Here is an 18,461-nt window from a genome sequence, read left to right as displayed (position 1 = left end):
GACCTGCTAGTTGACTGGTTCAGCCACGAAAAACCGAGTGTGGGCGTGCGCGTCAAGCATCGTAATTGGTGTTATGCCTTCCTGCCAACCTAATCAACTAAACGGAAACATCTGTAAGAAGAACGGCGAGATAGATATTATATAGACTCCGTATGAACAAAAATAGACAGAAGGAATGAGAAGAAAAAAAGCAAGCTAGTTTCAGAAAGCAAACCTCGTGGATATCTAATGATCGACGCCTTGCATGACCAGCGCCGTCCATATATCAAATGAGAGTTGCAGGACAAGCCCCCGCAGGTCATAAATGTGTTGCCGCTCCCCCCCTTTCCCCCTTAATTCTCTCCTGTTCGTTGCTTCCCTTGCCTCGTCTTATTCTGTCGAAACTTGCCCTTGCTTCTGATTCTCCCCGTGTCCCCAGTGCACGGTATCGTTTGTCTCGCTAATTCAGTGACATCCCATCTTATCTTCGATTATCATACCATCTGCAGCCTATCTCTATTCTCTCCTGTCTTCATCATCACCTTTTATTTATCATTTTCACTTAGCTGAGCCAGAGCATCTGGCTTCCTTCCTCTGCAGGATATTTGATATATGAATTGTGTTATAACGTCGCACTCGACCAACCAAGTCAAGCAGTAGTTCATTCTTTCGTCGCGGTCGACGTATGGAACCTCAAACCCTTGCCAATCAACGGGCGTAGGTATAACATACTCTCCAGCGGCTGCTGACTGGACGCCGATCCACTTCGACTTATCCGCGTCGCTCTCTTGTGTGGTGTTTCATAAACACCCGATAACCCAATCAAGTACTTATCTGAAAAGCGCTCGAGTTACGCCAACAGCGCAAAAGAGTTCGGAGTCTGTCTTTTTGTGTTGCTTATCCCTTAGGCATTGCATTGCATTTGCACATTGGGCGCAAGCAACTTGCATCTTGTCGTACTGGTACATCCACAGGCGGTAACGCAACCCCGCAGTTAGATTGTTACATGGCTAGCCGTTAGATCGTCAAGATTCGCTATTGATCGATCGATAATTAGTCGAGTCAATACGGAGTAAGTGAACCCGTCTTTAGTTGATATCTCTGTTTTGAGTTATCCCTTTCCCTTCTTTGTTTCCTTTTTATTTATTTCAAAATGAATAAAATAAACACACTTCACCAAGCACCATCATTGCCATTTTTGAGGCAGCCCATTTTATTGAGTGGTTAGATTTTGTGTTTTGTTGTCCTTGTTGTTAGTTATTTGTTGTTATCATTCATTCCACCCCGCCAGCCCCCTCTCTCACCCACCCCCATACCCCTCAGCGATCTGGCGAATGAAGCCATCATTCATTGCCCCTTCGTGAGATTTACTTCTCCAGCCTGTTTGTCTCCACTCAACGCTTCAGCTGCTGTTTAACGAGATGGACCCCGTCTCGCGGTTTTGGCTACTTATTTAGCGGCAACCAGAGCAGCCCAAGCAAGTTGGCGAAGCGAATCGTCTTAGCGCTATGACAATCATGGACTGCTATTTGACAGAGTTCTCCCGCCCCCGCTCCCTTATCTCAAGGCTTGAGCAACCAAGGAAAAAACCGAAACTTCTTGGTCGACTTTGAGAAGTGAGAGAGGAAGCAGAAGAGGGCCGGGACATCTGGCTAAGCAGATGGTGGTGTTGAGCTGCAATAACCCTTTTGATGCGAGATCTATAAAATACACACATCCAGGAAGTTTGGCGGGGATAAGGCGAGCATACCACTCATACCTGGTACCGCACTAAAGCGGGATGGCGGTGTATGGTACTGTACCGAACCCCACCCCCGTATCCGAGCTACTGTGTAATCTCCACGCCGATTGCCCCAAGGGCTGCTGCCAGCGTGGTATTGGGCGTATTTTTGTTTTTCTCCTCTCGCTGGTTTTCTATTTTCCGCCCTCCTCCTCCTCCAGCATCGACCACTTCAATCTTCCCCACGGCATCTTCCATCTCTCCACGACAGTTATATACCATCACGCTGTCACCACCTCTACTCTCATTTCATTTCCTCCCTCTACTGCCAAGCATTATACTCCTGCACTTCCTGTTTATTATTCCCATTTGCGCATACCGCCCTCTCTTACTGCCTCGTTTTCTGCCTTCTCCAAAGCGCGCCCTCAATTTTTGCCCCAAGGCTGTGTCTCCTCGATCGATGTCTCACAATCTTGAACAGCCATGAAATCCACAAACACACAACACAGATATATCTGATTTTGATACATCCTTTCCCTGTTCCAGTCCTCCCTTTGATCCTTTAAGGTCGGCCAATTGCTTAAGAAATACACCTCCGCAACTCGAACCATCCCATCATCCTCGGGAGCCTTGTTCTTCGAGATCGGGTTTTCTCCTGTATCTACCCGTTGCAGAACACGGAAATCGCTATAAAAGCTGTTCCAAGTGGACTTACTGACTCACAGCCTTTGCAATTATCTTTTATCCCTGCGTGCTAGGAATAGTCTACGCTGTCTTGGCGAAAAAGGTATGGGGTTCCCCTTCACCCGATATATTATTAATATAGACAGGCTAGGAGAATATATATTAGTCCAATTGCATGACGACGCCTTTCCCCCCCCCCCCCAAAACCATTTGATATTCCCTTTTCGACGTCATACAGGGTTGACTGACTCTCTGACTGTAATGTATGTCTGTAGATTCCTCCCTCGATCTTTAAACATTTCCTGTCTCTCGAAAGTTGCTGTCTAAAAGTCCCGCTTTGCGGGTTCAAGTTATTGTTTTCCTTGCTGGTTTCCAAGATTAGCATCAGTTTTCCACGTCACAACAAACTGTGATCTTGCTGCCACAACGATTATGGCTGAAACTACTGCCTTCATCAAACACGAGCCAGACGATCAGCCCAGCAACCCGCATCAATATTTGATGTCCTCCTCAACATTTGGGATGCCTAGTCCCTCCTTCGGATCTAATTTCGGAAATCCTGGGGGGAACGAGGGTATTGATCCTTCAGAACTCTCAATGCAGAATGGCGGGTTCATGTCCTATCCGTTCAGTTCACAACACAATTTATCATCGAGTTTCAACCTTGGGAATTCAAGCATCGATACGGCAGAGCTTCTGGATTTGGATCTCAATGGGCAAGGCGGCGTCGGTCGTGATAACAACCTGAGCTTTGTCCAAGACCCACAACGCCATCCTACAGGCATCTCCATGAGCCACCAGGGACAAATGACTAATGTCTACTCAAGCACCCCTGAAGGAGCCCCAATCCAAAACCCATATGTCCGCAACAACTTCAACTACGAACAGTTTCGAGTAAGCCATGGTCAACATGCTACGTCGCCTCATGTGAGCCTGAACACTCATTTCGACCAACACTACGCCAATGGACGGCCAAGTTTCCAAGGTATTGACCGAAATTCTACTGATGCACGAAGTCCAATGACACCAAAAACACCTGCCATCGCAGGACTTAATATCGGGACCCCGGAATCTGGCAGTTTCCCTTCCCAACCAATGCGGGTAGTGAGTCTCCAGAATCGACACCAGAAAACTTTGTCCAATCAATGGGACGGCACCCCTGGCAGCGCTCAGTCTTTGATCGAATCTCCCATTTCATCCCCAGGTCACCTATCTCACCATACGGGAATCTCGGAAATATTGAAATCTGGAAAGCATGCTTCGTTGCCTGCCAAGGTCGATTCCGTACATGGACATCATCAAAATAGTTCCCAAACACTGGAATCACAGGAGGCCAAGAGAAGACGTCGACGGGCTTCGCATAATATGGTGGAGCGTCGGAGACGTGATAACATCAATGAACGGATACAGGACCTTTCCCACCTCGTCCCTCAACACCGTTTGGAAGATGACAAGATTCGAAAGCAACTTGTCAACAACTCAGCACTGGCTACTTCCACTGGCGGATCTGGCTTGAGTCCCACAAATGCTGCAACGTCGCTGCTTGCTGGAGGAAGTGGTCGCCGAGCTACGCCAGGTAATATCACTATGGGTCTTCCCATCGAAGAAAAGGAGAAGGGCCCCAACAAAGGCGACATTTTAAATGGTGCTGTTGGCTGGACGAGAGATCTAATGTGGGCAATGCACGTCAAACTACAACAAGAAGATGAGCTAGCCGAGTTGATTACATCGCTTGGCGGTACCTGGCCATTTGAGCAGACTGAAGAGGAGAAGCGTATGCGCACAGAGCTGATTGATGCCATGGAGAAGAACGATCCGAATACCTTCTTCTACAGTCGAGCTCCAGGAAGTGGTCTCCGCGTCCCCAAACACACCAACATTGCCGGAGAGGCCCTTCCGCAACAGAATCAAACCGATACCTTGAGTCCGCAGAGCCTTAGTCCCGGCTTCCACAGTGGCGGGAGCGGAAACAATAGTGGTGGAACCCAACCACAGTACTGGAATAGCTCTGGTCATGCTGGAATGAGTTTCAAAGAGGAAGACGAATACTCTATGGAAATGAATTAGGACATTTGACATGCGCGATTGTTACCTTTTTGCCTTGATTCAATTAACTCTCTCTTTCGATCAATTGCGTCGCTGGCGTTTTCCCATGGATGGATGGGAGAAGTCTTCGGGCTGTGGGGCGTTTTACGGACGGACCCGGTAGCATCTGAGGCGGTTTTGTTTTTCTTTAATCATCTTTTGCATGTCGCTTAAATCTATAATTCTCGCTATTGCTTTTTCTATTTTTTCTTTTTTTCATTTTTCATTTCAATTTTTTGTCGATTTATATGCACATTCTTTGATTCATGTTAATATCTCTATTTTAGTTCTTATCCCCTTGCATTTCAGAGTTCTTATTTACATTATTTCTCAGCTGTATATCATATTTCTAATATGGGCGGATGTGGTGTCGATTTCTCATCGGTTTTCTCTGTTGTGTCTATTCTTTTCTCGCCACCCTCCTCCGCTTTCGCGATATACTGTTTTGTTTCACAAGGCAAAGACTCATTTCATGTTTCTAATGCGTCTTGCCTTGGTCCTTTACAACTTCGCCCGTGCACCGTTTCCCTGTTTTGCCTGCGTGGTATTTTACAGGCCATCGATACCCCCTTTTTTATATTTTATTCAGTTTTTTTGTCTGTGCTGGTTTCCCTTTTAAAGATATATTAACATCTTTCTATGATTATATCTTTTCCTTCTTCAGCCCTGTCGGGTCTACCTACAGGTCGACTTGCTTTATCTGTTTGGTTGATGGTACTCTGGTTTCTCTAGTTTCTATCCAGTGGGTTTTTGTTGGGGGGGGTGGGGTGGTTGCATCCCGTTTGGATGAATTCCCTACTTTACTGTTTAATAATTTGCATTTGCATCCTTAAGTTTGTTTTAATCTTACAGGTTAATCCATACCTTCCTCTCCATATTTAGCGTTTAATATATAATACATATATACCTTATTTCTTAATCCTACCGTGTTTCGCTTCGAATCTAACTTAAGATTATGTCTTGTTCGATGTAAAAATTGATAAGGAAGCTCCCACTCGCCCTAATTCGTATCGACAGATCTATCTACTGGGTTCTTATCAAAAAGTAAGGTTGAACTATCTACATTCACTCATACCGGGGTCTGCATCCCATATTTGCTTCACACAAGGTAAACAATGTACATCATGGCGGGCAGGCGGGTTGAAGCAGCCTTGCTCCCAGGCATGTTTCGGTGGTTTTCGCCCACTCAATGGGCAGACCCAAGGTCGATCGCTTTTGGCCGTTCTAGATTCGATACGGCACCCGAGCCGACCGAACCGCGTCCTTAATGGATCCAACAGGTCAACCATTCTCTAGCGTAATTTTTCTTTAATCGAGAACGGATTACAAGGTTTCCCATGAATAATGGTTTGGGTTGGGGTTCTGTTTTTTTGCCCTGCCTAAATTCCCCGTATCGAATCAAGTTTGTGCGGTGTAGTTTACTGTATGGAACGGTATGTGTTTACAATACATACCGGTACAGTGTATTCTTTTTTCTTTTTTGTTTTTTCTTCTTTTTTTTTTTTTTTTTTTTTTTTTTTTTTTTTTTTGGTGATGAAATTCCGCAGACATTTTTTGATCTACTTGGATTGGGTTGTTTCATGTTGATTCTTGTTCTCTGTTTCTTCACTTTTGCCCTCTCTCTAAGGAGTATATCTGGAATTAACATGTGCTGGTGCATTGGGAAAACTGAGAACATTATTCATTCTTTCGCTCTTTAGCATAATATGGAATCATCGAATACCACAAAGAAAAAGATTCTAAATTGGGCCATTGTTGTGGAACACACTTGAAACAGAGTTCGCCCGAAGACCGTTGATGAAGGGCGATTCAGGCTTGAATTGCTTCTTCGATTGAGGAGAGTAGGACTTTTTGGTCGGCTACCTGCCTGCTTATTTCAAAAAATCATGAACTGAGAGCTGAAATCAATGAACCAATCAACCAGTCAACCGTATTTGGCAATTTACTATCCCGCATCCTTGCTTCGCAATCCATGGGGGCGCCATGTGCAGTGGCTGGTTCATTACATACATCCAATGGATTTTACGTCTAATATGTCAGTGATTGAGGACAAGGATAAACCTCTTCTTTCCCCTTCTGTTCGTGGAGGTGTCCCAACGCTGCGAACGGCGTGAGCTTGAGGTGGCGATATCCACTAATAGATATCTGTTGCGTACATACCTTAATCCTCTGTACTTACGTATGCATCAGGAAGGAGATTGAAATGTGGAGAGGTTTGGGATTTATGTGAGATGATTAAGTGGTTGTTAGGTGGGGGTTGAAATCGGAGACATTGCAGGAGTGACGTCATAGATTCTTTGCGTGGCGGGAAGAGGAGGGGTTGAGCTCGTTTCGGGCAATTTGGATGGTATTGTTTAGCGGTGGGGGATTTTGATACATTCATTCCCTTTTTTAAAAGTGGATGAACGGTGAGAGGGAGGACCCTCTGATGATTGATTTGAATCATCGGTGCTTTAATTTGGAAAGGCTTGGAAGGCTTTGGCACCACTCATGAAATGCGTTTTGCCTGTCTATCTTGGGGCATTTGTCCCTTAGCCAGGTCTGAATGCTGAACGCTTTTCAATTAGCCTCTATTTTCATTGTTTTATCCCATGTTGATTGCCTTGCGGAGAGTAGATTTTATTCCAGCGAGGCACGCCTTCCGAGCTGCGGGATGAATTGATATGCAGTTTATACTCATTTATGTTGCCATTTCAACCCAAATGTCAAGCGTCGATTTGAAGTTAAGGTCATAGGCAGTCCGAGTAATTGTAAGTTTAGCGAACAGGAACTTGTACACAGGGAATTTGGATTTTATAGTTCCACTTTTTGTATCATCCTTAGATGGAGCGGAAACATATCTCAAAACAACTGCACTTTTAGACGACATAGAAATACATTGAGAATATATGGCATGCCATGTTACATTGTAGCAACCAACAACCAACAACGGCATATTAAGGTTTCTTGCGAAAAGTGGTGGTGATATGGCGTGTTTGCCATTAGCTTTTAAAGCATGAGCGCGCTAAGATATCCCCAATGATGCATGTGAAAAACCAGGGGGCGGGGCGAGGGTTGTGAATGCGGGGAATGTGGATACGTGGGAGTGTTCCGCTTTCGGACCCAGTATTTCTATTCTAATTTGCTTTGTCCATGTACTTACGCGGGTGGGCGCGGCTGGTTGGGGTAAGTGCCGTGTATATATATCATACCCGGCTTTATGTAGGGAGGGTTAGAGCACGTTAGGGTTCAGGTGGTGGTTGATGAGCGCAGGGATCAGTGAAGAATAATGTATAGTACAGTTTGGTGTGTGCACTGTGCGCGTATTTGCATGTGGGGGTGGTTATATATAATGCTTCGGTTGGCCGTTCAGATGGTGGCAGCTTTCACTGTCATGAGGAAGCAGATGCGTTGAACCAATTGAGGTGCGATGATGACGAAATTACGCATGTTCAACGCCCAACGCGTGTATGGGATAATGTTATTTTCGATTTACTTTTATTTCCAGGCTTCTACCATCCATTTGTCTATCTATTTCAAGGAGCAGTGTACATGTAGCCGAATAAAAATACCACTAAGAAAAGAAAAGCGGTTAAAGAAACTGCGTCCTCTATATCCAAAAACAAGGACAAGACTAGGGTTGAAATGACAAGGCAAATGATCAATTCACACCTTACATGCGGATTCATAAATTGGTAAATGGCATAGAGCATCTGAAAACTGCCTTGGTTCCAGAAGTCGAATGGCACAACGAAAGAAAATCAAAAATCGACGAGCACAAGTGCCACTCATTAAGAAGTCAAAATGTTGAAGTACAACATGCGGGAAGAAAGAATCAAGTTAAGATGGGCATTTGGGGCCATGAAGGAAAATTGTGTCTAAAAAGGCAAGTTTATCACCAAGAGGCAGTCTGGTAATATCTATCGGGGTATTGGAAGGTGTTTGCTTGTGCTGGTGTCGGCGTCGCTTTTGAGGAAGTCGCATGGTAAATGTGGTAGCCATGGAGCGTAACGGTAGTGGTAACGGTAAAGCCTATGGAGTTCTGGATTGCATCTGGAGAGTAGGTTTGAGTGCGGATTACCTTCCGCGCTCATGATCTAGATTGCCATTAAGTTGAATATCTTCAAAAAAGACAGTTTCTTGTGATAGTCGCGGTGGTCGTGTTGGGTGTCCTCGCATGATTTGATTCGGTTGACGTGGTCTAGAAGAGTAAGGAGACACGGTAGGAGTTTTCTTGTCCTTTAATGCTCCCTAAGTTTCCGGAAGAAATCTGTCACACCAGTAAAGACGACAAGTAGAATTCCTCCACCGGGACCTAGTCTGAGCACCTTGGGAATGAATCCCTTATACAGGGCGCCGAAACCCTCTTCCTTCATGATGGTGCCCAGAGCCGGCCACGCCCAGTTGTACTTTGGTACAGATCCTGCAATCCTCGGGCTATTTTGAATGCGAGACTTGACGACATCCATAGGAGTGTTCACTATAGTTCCGGCAGTTCCACCAATCGAACCAGCGACCAAGTCATTCCCCATCTGTTGGCTCTTGTTTCCTGGCTCAGGTTTCGGTAATTGGGCGCGGATCTGGAAAATACAACCAAAGTATCCGGCATTCCAGAGGATGTGACGCCAAAGTGTAGATTCAAGACCGTTGTATAACGCAAGGGGGCCTTCTTGCTTCACAATTTTGCTCACTACGTCCAGCATTCCGCTGTATTTACCAGCAGAGGCTTTATCCTGCAAGCGAATCTTGACAAGTTCAAATGGGACAACGACGAATGATTCCGTGGCACCAGCCGTGGCACCAGTGAGGACTGCAAGGGGTTGGTTGGTTTTCTCCACGCCGAAAAGGGATCGATAGAAGGATCCCCAGCTATCATTGGCAGCAAATTTAGTTGCCCGCTTTGGAGCCTCCATGAGAATGGGCGCTGTGATACCGCGATACAAACGGGAGAAACTGAAGAAAACCCAAAGTTATAATCTTACGAATATCGCACGAGCTACTGGAATAAGCCTACCCTTCATTCTTAATAATTTTACGGAAGCAGTCCAACATGCCTTTGTATGCCTCTTCTCCCGTTCCTGCTCCTTGTTGGAGTTGACTAGATGATCGTCGGGACATTAGAATTCAGAAGAACGACCTGTGAGAACTCAAATTGGAAATTGCTTACACTCTTGTCTTCACAACATCCAACGGATACCTAATGTTGCCGGATTGTTAACATCGGTCACTTGAAGCTAGGGGTGTCAAGGTCGCAATGAGGGTCGTACATTACAAGGATCTGCGATGCGATGAATGACACGACAGTTAGTCAACGGAGTGCAGACTCTTGGTGGATGGGGGAAACCGACTTCTGATACACCAGCGACTGCACCTGCAGCAAATTGGTATACAAACGGCAGAGGATTCTCCTGCGACATCTTGAGCTCGCGGTCCGATAGAAAAGGGTATACGTGTATAGTATATGACAACTCAGCGTATAAAAATTTTCGCGCAAACAGAAATTTGGCCAGAGGCTGAATAAATCCGCCTACTAAACAATTGAAATGGGCAAAGGGGTAATAATAGGAAAACAAAATATTTGCAAAGAAAGACCCAGAGAGAATGAATGTGAGGCAGCAGAGCAGGGAGGCAAGACGAGGTTGGAGAGGAAAACACGGACGGATGTTGGAGTGGACCGAGTTCGGCGGATTTCGGTGAGGTTTGACCCTTAGCCGCAGTTTCCTAGTTAGCCAGGACATACAAGCGCCAAGCGCAATATTGCAATGATTCAAACACGTCACGTGCTGACACGTCTCTCTTTGCCATTGACGCGTTCTGGCGTGTTTTGATTTCCACAGCAACCAAACTTCAACCATCGTTCACCACAACTAAGCGCCTTATTCACAGAGCAACAATTTCACGACACTCTGCTAATCTCCTACAACGGAAGGACTTTTCAATATTCGATAACGCCGCCACACAAGTACTGTGGATGGCATTTTCTACCTCCAACGACCCTTGGCTGCCCTTTAACGAAAACGCGTCCAACAACCCGTCCTTTTGAAACGTGAGCAAAGCCCCATTGTAATGCCAGGAGATGCTTTTGCGATATCGTCGAATTCGAGATCGAAACTAAATGCATTTCGATATGTTCCGACTGCACGACAGCAGCCTGAAAACATGCCAATTTCGCTCGAGCGCAGCCGTGATGACCCCATCGTGCTACCCGTGGACAAGGAAAACCAGAAGGTAAAAACCGAAGCAGGAGATAGAGGATTGCCAGTTCCCATTACGCAACCGAATGGGATGAAGCATCAAGATACTCAGCCAGAAAAAGCTCTTCCTCAAACTCCGGTACACAGAATCCCACTCGCCGACCTGATCAGCAATACGGAGGAAGCTTTCAGCAGGGCCCCTGGAAAGGTCATTACCCCCGAAGACCATGTATTTTGGAAGCACGAGCCATGCAGCATGGATTACAGGGATTCCTCAAGGTCACCAAGCACAAGAGGACAAAAGCGTCATCGAAGCGCATCACCAGCCAGCTCCCCTCTCGGACGGGATTTGAAGAGCAGCAAACCGAGTCCACTGCCTCCTCAAAAGCTTTTGAAAACGCCCCAACATGACATTGCTGCCGACCTTTGGAGTAAATATATCGGAAAGAGCACTGGGAAACCTGATGGCGATGATCCACAATCTCAATTCTCTCATCTCATCTCATCATCACCTCAAACCCCTGCGCCTGGCCGATTAGGCAAAGAATCACCCGCCCTCCGTAGATCAATCAGTTGCAATGTATACTGGCCAACTTCCAATACGAAAAGAAGGAGAGTTGACAATGAACAGCAGGCTGCAAACAGAGTTCGAAACATATTCGCTGGATCGCGAAGCTCTCTACTGGGCCCAGGAACTTCAAAGTCATCTAAAATCAACCTCTTGGTGGGGAAAATTCAGGAAACCCTTTTGAATTTGCCAAGGGAGGAAATCACAGGTCCGTCTAGCTCCACTCCTTTGCCAGAGAGGTCTGGTAATATGGCAGAACTCCCAAGACCACCATCAAAGCCAGCAAACATAAATGAAAACAACCCAATGAATACGCCGTCCAGGAGCTCAAGGAGAGTGATTCCCAAAGATGCTGTTGACAACAAAGATGTCGATACCAACCAAGACTTGTCTGTCATGTCCGAGTTTGATGATGATGATTTAGATGATGACTTTCTAGAGTTTGCTGGAACTGCGGATAACCAAAACACGACGGCTCATCCGGAGGCTGGAGTTCTCCTTAACACCAAACAGTCTCAAAAGCCCACGCAAGTCATGCCTACGATGGTTACCGCCCATGACAGTCCCGATACCAATTTTCGACAGAAACATCATACACAACTAATTCCACACATTTCACCTTCCAATAACAATCCCAATGAAGTTAATGAATTTTACGATAGCGACGACGAGTTTCCGGACGGAATGGAAGAAGTCCTAGCACAATACGATATGAAAGAGTTGCCAGATTCTGAGAAACAGCGAAACAGGTCTCTAGAGGGACGCTTGGCGCCAGACACAGAAGAAGCCGCAGCAGCGTGGAAGGGTGAAAACAATACCACTTCAGTGGATGGCGGAGTGTCTCTTTCTGGTGATGAATTTGATGAGGACATTGACTTGGAGTCCATTGAAAGTGCAATGAGAAAGACTGCCAGTACAGGTTTTGCAAGTCAAGTTGGTCATCCCATGTACTAAATAAGCATTTTCAAGTACTTTGCTAAGCGGTTCAAAGAACGGTAAATGTTCACAGCCTATTAAACGGTATCTTATTCTTGATTTGGCGGAGAATACATATTTGAATTGCAAAGGACAATCGAGGCCCCAAAAAGTATGCTCCAGATATGCCGTATGTTTTAATCTGTGACTCGTGCTGATAAAACGGTAGGTATTGTTTGTCGAGGAGGAGAAAACGAAAATCAATCGAGCTATCACTCTACGGGAGTCCTGGTTTGACACTCCTTGCACAAAAGGATCGTATATTCACCTCATCGGAAGCTTTGACCCTACCGGACAATGTGTAGTGAATAACTCCGATAATATTATAATTCTTCACCCGGATCATCTGCTCTCCGCCACAGTGGTTGCGGACTCGTTTACATGTCAGCGCCGTGCTGTTCTACAGGACCGCGTGAAAGCCACCAGTGAAGCCAACAAGCCTCAAGTATACGGTCATATTCTTCATGAAATATTCCAAGCCGCCATGACCGCGAATCGCTGGGATCTACAGTGGTTGCGTGAAGTCATATCGCGGACATTGGAACGCTATGTGGAGAGTTTGTATGAAATTCAAGTCGATTTCCCTGAAGCCACCGAGTACTTAATGAGCAAAATGCCCTCCTTAAGATCGTGGGCAGATATGTTCGTTCGTTCTCGCCCTACAGTATGAATTACTCCTACCCTTTGTTGAAACTCGGTTAGTTTTCAATATTCTGACAAGCATACAGACCGAATCGATCATGGAAGACAGGAACGGCACCAGCTCGCGTATGAGTATCAACAAGCTTCTGGAAGTTGAGGAACATATCTGGTCTCCAATGTATGGCTTGAAGGGCAACATAGATGCAACTGTACAGGTTGTTGTCCAGGAAGGAACAGAACAAAAGACTCTTACTGTTCCACTCGAGGTGAAAACGGGGCGAAACAACACCAACGAGGCTCACAGGGCACAAACAGCGTTATACACTCTACTACTTTCCGATCGATACGGTATGTTCTATTTATATAAATACCTAAATAATCATGATAGTTTGCTAACCAGTGATTTTTCAGATATCGATGTGACTTTTGGAATACTTTATTATCTTGAAGTAACCAAGACTTCCCGAGTTCGAGCTATCCGAACTGAAATTCGACAAATGATTCAGCAACGCAACCGGCTCTCTGAATTTGTATGTCAAACATCAAAACTGCCTCCGATGCTTAAAAAACCACGGATATGCAACCAGTGTTATGCCAAAAATGCGTGTTTCACCTACCACAAAATTATGGATAACGGAGATGGAGAGACCAGCGAGTTGGGAAACAGCTTCCTTGAAGTTGTTGGGCATCTTACTCCGTCCCACCAAGTCTTTTTTAAGAAATGGGATGCCCTTTTAACCATGGAAGAGAGAGATATAATGAAATTCCGGCGAGAATTATGGACCATGTTAAGCAGTGAACGTGAAGCCGTTGGTCGCTGCTTTGGCAACATTATGGTCGAGCCGGGGTCGGCTTATGAAGAAACCGATGCGCCAAAAATCAGCCGTTTCAGGTATACATTTTTCAAACACCAGCCGCCTGCGAACTTCTCTTTCGGGGACTCGCAACTCAGTGTCGGGGACCCTATTGTCGTTTCTGATGAAAAAGGACATTTCGCACTCGCAGACGGTTACGTCACGCATATTAGCCGCAAACGAATTTCAGTCACGCTTGACCGGAGGCTCCATAATGCCCGAACAAGATGTTCCAATTTCGATGCAGACCGACATCAAGCCTTTATAGGAATTATGGAGGTTGTTGAAACTGGTGGACGCGAATCGACAATATCTCCTGAAAAAGCTGAGGATAAAAACATGTATCGGCTAGACAAGGACGAATTCAGCAGTGGCATGGCCACTGTTCGTAATAATCTTGTTTGCATGATGGATAATACTATGCTCCAAGCTAAGCGGCTTAGAGATGTTATTATCGATGGCCGTGCACCTTCTTTCAAGCCCACTTCTTCGTCGACCGTATCAAGTCTTGCTAACGCGGAGCTCAATGTTGACCAAAAACAAGCCATCAACAAAGTGATGAGGGCAAATGATTATGCCCTAGTGTTAGGAATGCCAGGGACAGGAAAAACAACCACTATAGCCCACATTATCCGGGCTCTTGTTTCCCAAGGGAAAAGCGTTCTTCTAACCTCATATACCCATACAGCTGTTGATAATATTTTGTTGAAGATAAAGGACGATAATATCCGCACTCTGAGGCTTGGTGCTACGACAAAAATCCACCCGGATGTTCAAAAGTTTGCTGACTTGGCGGCCACCCCCAAGAAGACAATTGAGGAATTAAGAGACATATACGAAAATTCCCTTGTTGTGGCAACCACTTGCTTGGGAATTAACCATCCTATCTTTAACAATCGCATTTTCAACTACTGTATTGTCGACGAGGCGTCTCAAATTACTCTTCCAGTTTGCTTGGGCCCCATTCGTATGGCGAAAGCATTTATCCTCGTTGGGGACCATTACCAGTTGCCGCCACTCGTTCAGGATAAGGAAGCACAAGAAGGCGGATTAGATGTGAGCTTGTTCAAGCTTCTCTGTGACTTGCAGCCAGCATCTGTCGTCAACTTGGAACACCAATATCGAATGTGCGAAGATATAATGCTCCTTTCAAACACCCTCATCTACTCCGGACATCTCAAGTGTGGCACCCCAGCAGTTGCGTCAAGTTACCTCAAAATCCCCAACCTCAATGGCTTAAAACAACACCATGTAAATTCATCGTCTTTACCCTCAAATATCCGATCCCCGTGTCTAGGCTCCCGCTATGGACATTGTTGGATCCGCGATTTGCTCGATCCCGTCGCAAAAGCGCGACTTGTCAACACCGATTTCCTCGTACCTCAGGCCAAAGAGTTTTCAAAAGGATCCCGCATCATCAACTCTATCGAAGCCACTCTTTGCGCACAACTGGTCGACTCTTTCATTTCCGTTGGCATACCCGCCCGAGATATCGGTGTCATAACTCTTTACCGAAGTCAACTAGCCCTCCTGAAACAAAACCTCCGCCACTATCTGCCTGATCTGGAAATGCACACTGCAGATCGGTTCCAGGGACGCGATAAAGAAATTATCATTATGAGTTGCGTCCGCAGCAACTCCGAGCGGAATGTAGGGGAGCTGTTTCGTGACTGGAGACGTGTTAATGTTGCCTTCACTCGCGCGAAAACAAAGCTTCTTATTATTGGGAGCAAGGATACACTCCGTGATGGCAATGAGTTGCTGGGGAAATTCGTCGAGCTTATGGATGGGAAGGGATGGACGTATGATTTGCCTCCGGCGGCTGTGGAAAGCCATGTGTTTGAAAGTTTTGACAATGGGCCAACGCAGTTGAGTCCAATGAAAGGGACGGATAAAGCACCATTGCCGCCGTCGATAAACAACAAGTTGAAGAGGAGCCCGATAAAGAAAAGCCCGCGAAAGAGGATCTCCACTAATGAACAGAGTCCCTTGAAAGGTAAACAGCGAGTTGCGCTAAGTCCGATCAAACATGAGCAGACACCTATTGGCTTTAAGAGGCCACAAAAAATAGGTTGGAAAGCACTGGATGGCGCCAAGATTGTGGCGACAAGACCAGTTCTGAGAGATGTGCTGAATGATTTGAATTAGTGTGAATGAACTAGATATATGAGTTGGTTTTGCACATGCTCCGTTGGCCTTTATTCGCATTCTTTTTTGGTGTACCTCCATCTTTGTTTTGGATGATTCCCCCAGTTAGTACTACTCTACGCTGCGTTTGTGTATTCCCTCTCTGTAAATATTCAATCAATGGTCTATATATGTCTAGTGGGGTTACGGGATGATAAGATGATTTATCTCAAACGTATAATGCAAGTGTTCACACAGACTACGGGGGGAACCGGCCAATGATATAAGTTTCTGTTACTTTTTTCAATTCCATTTCATGGTTCATTGTCCATGACTATTTTGGTTAAAAATGAACCTCACAAAACCCATCACAGTCGAGCTTGCCATAGACAGGTTGTATTATATTTCTGGTTCTTTAAATCATTGGCCTACAATTTCATTACTATAATGCACATGATTCATCTTTCTTTCTCCCTCCTGTAACGATTAGGAAAAATCACGTTTCCAACATATTGGTCAACTATACGACGAGCCTCCTGCATACTCCCAGCATATGAACTGTCGATGCGAGCGTGGTTCGGCCGTTTCAGCTTCAGATGGTTGTTTTTCAATAGGCCATTCATTCAACGGTGAGAGAATTATATATCCGTCTTTGCTTTCTACTGCTTCCCGTCCTAGGGCAAATGATGTAAGCGCGAACCAGCCGCCAGGTTTTGAAGAGCAGGAAGCAAATTTGCGCCTGTATAGAGACATTAGTCGGAGGTTGTGGATTTCATATAAATAGGATTCTAATGCAATCTCCAGGAGGTTTTATCTGGAGTTTTTAGGCTGCTGAGAAAAGTTCGAGATTGCTGTACAGGATTTCCAAACCATGAAGTACACTCACAACGTAGCTGTAAATAATTGGATTATCCAGGCAGAAGGAAGCAGTCCTTTCCAGGAAAGCTTAACTAGATCAGCTGGGATGCACTCATCATGGCTAGGAAGCGCGTAGCGACTCAAATACGGATCAATAGTATCGTTATCATGCACGCGTGGAGAATCGAGAAACACTAATCCGAGCCATTCCTGAATCTCGTCGCATGTTTCATGAAGGAAATTTTTTCCAGTGTCTGTTTCAAGCTCTGATAGGTTTATCGGTGGAACCATAGTTACTCCAAGAATTTTGACGGTAGGATTGCATTGTATAATCTGCGGATAATGCTTTTTGATTGGGGCCTCTGAATGAATGTAGAGTGTGAGTATAAAATGGAAGAAGTTGAACACAACAGGTCGAAAGACGCGCATTTTACCTTCTTCTGAATAGGGTGGGGATCGAGTTAAGTCGCAAAATAGCCAAGTCACAGACGTCGTTAATACATTTTTAAAAGCCCATACGACACGCTCGAAGCCTTTTTTGCCATGAAGCATAGATGGCAACCTAAGGTTAATCTCCACAGCTACAAATACGTAAGTTAGGTGCTCTTTCTGGGGCTAATAATGAAAGATGAAAGGAAACCATTACCATATCTTTCCTTTACGTGCTTTCGTCCTCCGCTACGAATTGGTTTGCCGTCAAGGCCAGCACGTTCAAACGAGTTCTTGTCGAGCTCCAATCGAAGAACTCCTAGAATTTTTGTCAGTATTGATATTGCATTGCGAATATGTATTGATAAGAGAAGGGAGTCAACGAACCTTCTTTGAGTGTATATACATTATCGACACCACTCCTACCCTCCGAAATTAGGAGAATATCGCCTGCAGAATTTTCCGATATCAGCATGTGAAGTGCCCAAGATTTTTCAAAGGGAATTGATGATTAATCGCAACGAGTTGAAATGGACCCTTTGCTACCGATTTTAATATAAGTGTTAAAAAAGCCATGCTCCAGCAAAGCTGACAGTGGCATGATCACTTTTGCATATTGAGGTGTTTGAATCCTGTTTGATATGGAATCCCAAGCTGCGTCATAAGTTTCCTTGGGTAGAATAAGTTCTGTCTTTAGCTACAAGTTAGAACATAGCACCGAGATAAATTAATTTCCGGCAAACTAACAAAAGAGCGATAATTGATATGGCAACGGAAGCATTTTTACATACAGTGTGAATAAATGGGTGTTTAGAAATGGAAGAGAAAGGAGATCTTTTTAGAGGCGGCTGGTGTTGATCAACAAAAGAGGGTAGTGTCCCAATTGTAATGTAGCATTTCTCTTTCTTCAAATCCGGATCATCGATCTCATACATTCCGGCGACAGTTTGCTTTGACGTTTCCTTGGTGTTTCTTTGAGGGCTGTGAGCGGTATCAATTGGGCGCCGTAACTTTGAAAGATGAGGTCGAATTAAAGTTCGCCGACACGACTTGTTCCAAATAAGCTTAAATTTAAACTTCTACACCTTCCTTCCAATTTCATCCAACTCTCTCCTTCTATTCAAATAGCCTACGTTTCCAAGCTCTTCTCTCTTACAAGGCATCCACTCATATATATGGAAATGTTGGACCGTTTGAATAACTGAATTATACCCCCTGTGCATGGACAATCAATCAACACTGTTCAACCGGTTCTCGCTTGGGGTTTTCCACCGCTTCGTCTCCCACAGATTAAATCCAGATCACATAGTTCAAGAGAGTGATTAATCGAGAGGGACTTTATGAAAAGTAGTTTATATTACCAGAAT

General features: G+C 45.1%; 4 protein-coding genes across 4 annotated transcripts; 2 read left to right on the top strand and 2 right to left on the bottom strand.

Moving 5' to 3' along the window:
* Positions 1-2,815: 2,815 nt before the first annotated feature.
* PAAG_02798 (HLH transcription factor (GlcD gamma)) lies at positions 2,816-4,450 on the top strand (the record flags this gene model as incomplete). The annotated part of the gene is made up of 1 exon (XM_002795276.1): positions 2,816-4,450. The coding sequence occupies one exon, from the start codon at positions 2,816-2,818 to the stop codon at positions 4,448-4,450; it is 1,635 nt and encodes a 544-aa protein (XP_002795322.1).
* A 4,238-nt stretch (positions 4,451-8,688) lies between these two features.
* On the bottom strand, positions 8,689-9,864 carry PAAG_02796 (mitochondrial 2-oxodicarboxylate carrier 1; the record flags this gene model as incomplete). The annotated part of the gene is made up of 5 exons (XM_015844756.1): positions 8,689-9,400; positions 9,462-9,545; positions 9,615-9,644; positions 9,715-9,725; positions 9,796-9,864. The coding sequence occupies 5 exons, from the start codon at positions 9,862-9,864 to the stop codon at positions 8,689-8,691; spliced, it is 906 nt and encodes a 301-aa protein (XP_015701834.1).
* Positions 9,865-10,513: 649 nt separating this feature from the next.
* Positions 10,514-15,828, top strand: PAAG_02795 (DNA replication ATP-dependent helicase dna2; the record flags this gene model as incomplete). The annotated part of the gene is made up of 4 exons (XM_015844755.1): positions 10,514-12,142; positions 12,354-12,848; positions 12,913-13,174; positions 13,238-15,828. 4 exons carry the CDS (start codon positions 10,514-10,516, stop codon positions 15,826-15,828), a joined length of 4,977 nt encoding a protein of 1,658 aa, XP_015701833.1.
* Positions 15,829-16,323: 495 nt separating this feature from the next.
* PAAG_02794 (hypothetical protein) lies at positions 16,324-17,569 on the bottom strand (the record flags this gene model as incomplete). The annotated part of the gene is made up of 5 exons (XM_015844754.1): positions 16,324-16,546; positions 16,694-17,027; positions 17,100-17,246; positions 17,312-17,413; positions 17,482-17,569. 5 exons carry the CDS (start codon positions 17,567-17,569, stop codon positions 16,324-16,326), a joined length of 894 nt encoding a protein of 297 aa, XP_015701832.1.
* Between the last annotated feature and the right edge of the window lie 892 nt (positions 17,570-18,461).

This window comes from Paracoccidioides lutzii (genome assembly GCF_000150705.2).
Source record: "Paracoccidioides lutzii Pb01 unplaced genomic scaffold supercont2.6, whole genome shotgun sequence".
NCBI lineage: Eukaryota > Fungi > Ascomycota > Eurotiomycetes > Onygenales > Ajellomycetaceae > Paracoccidioides > Paracoccidioides lutzii.
The sequence above is the reverse complement of the archived record's forward strand: the minus strand, read 5'-3'. Positions and strand labels throughout refer to the sequence as shown.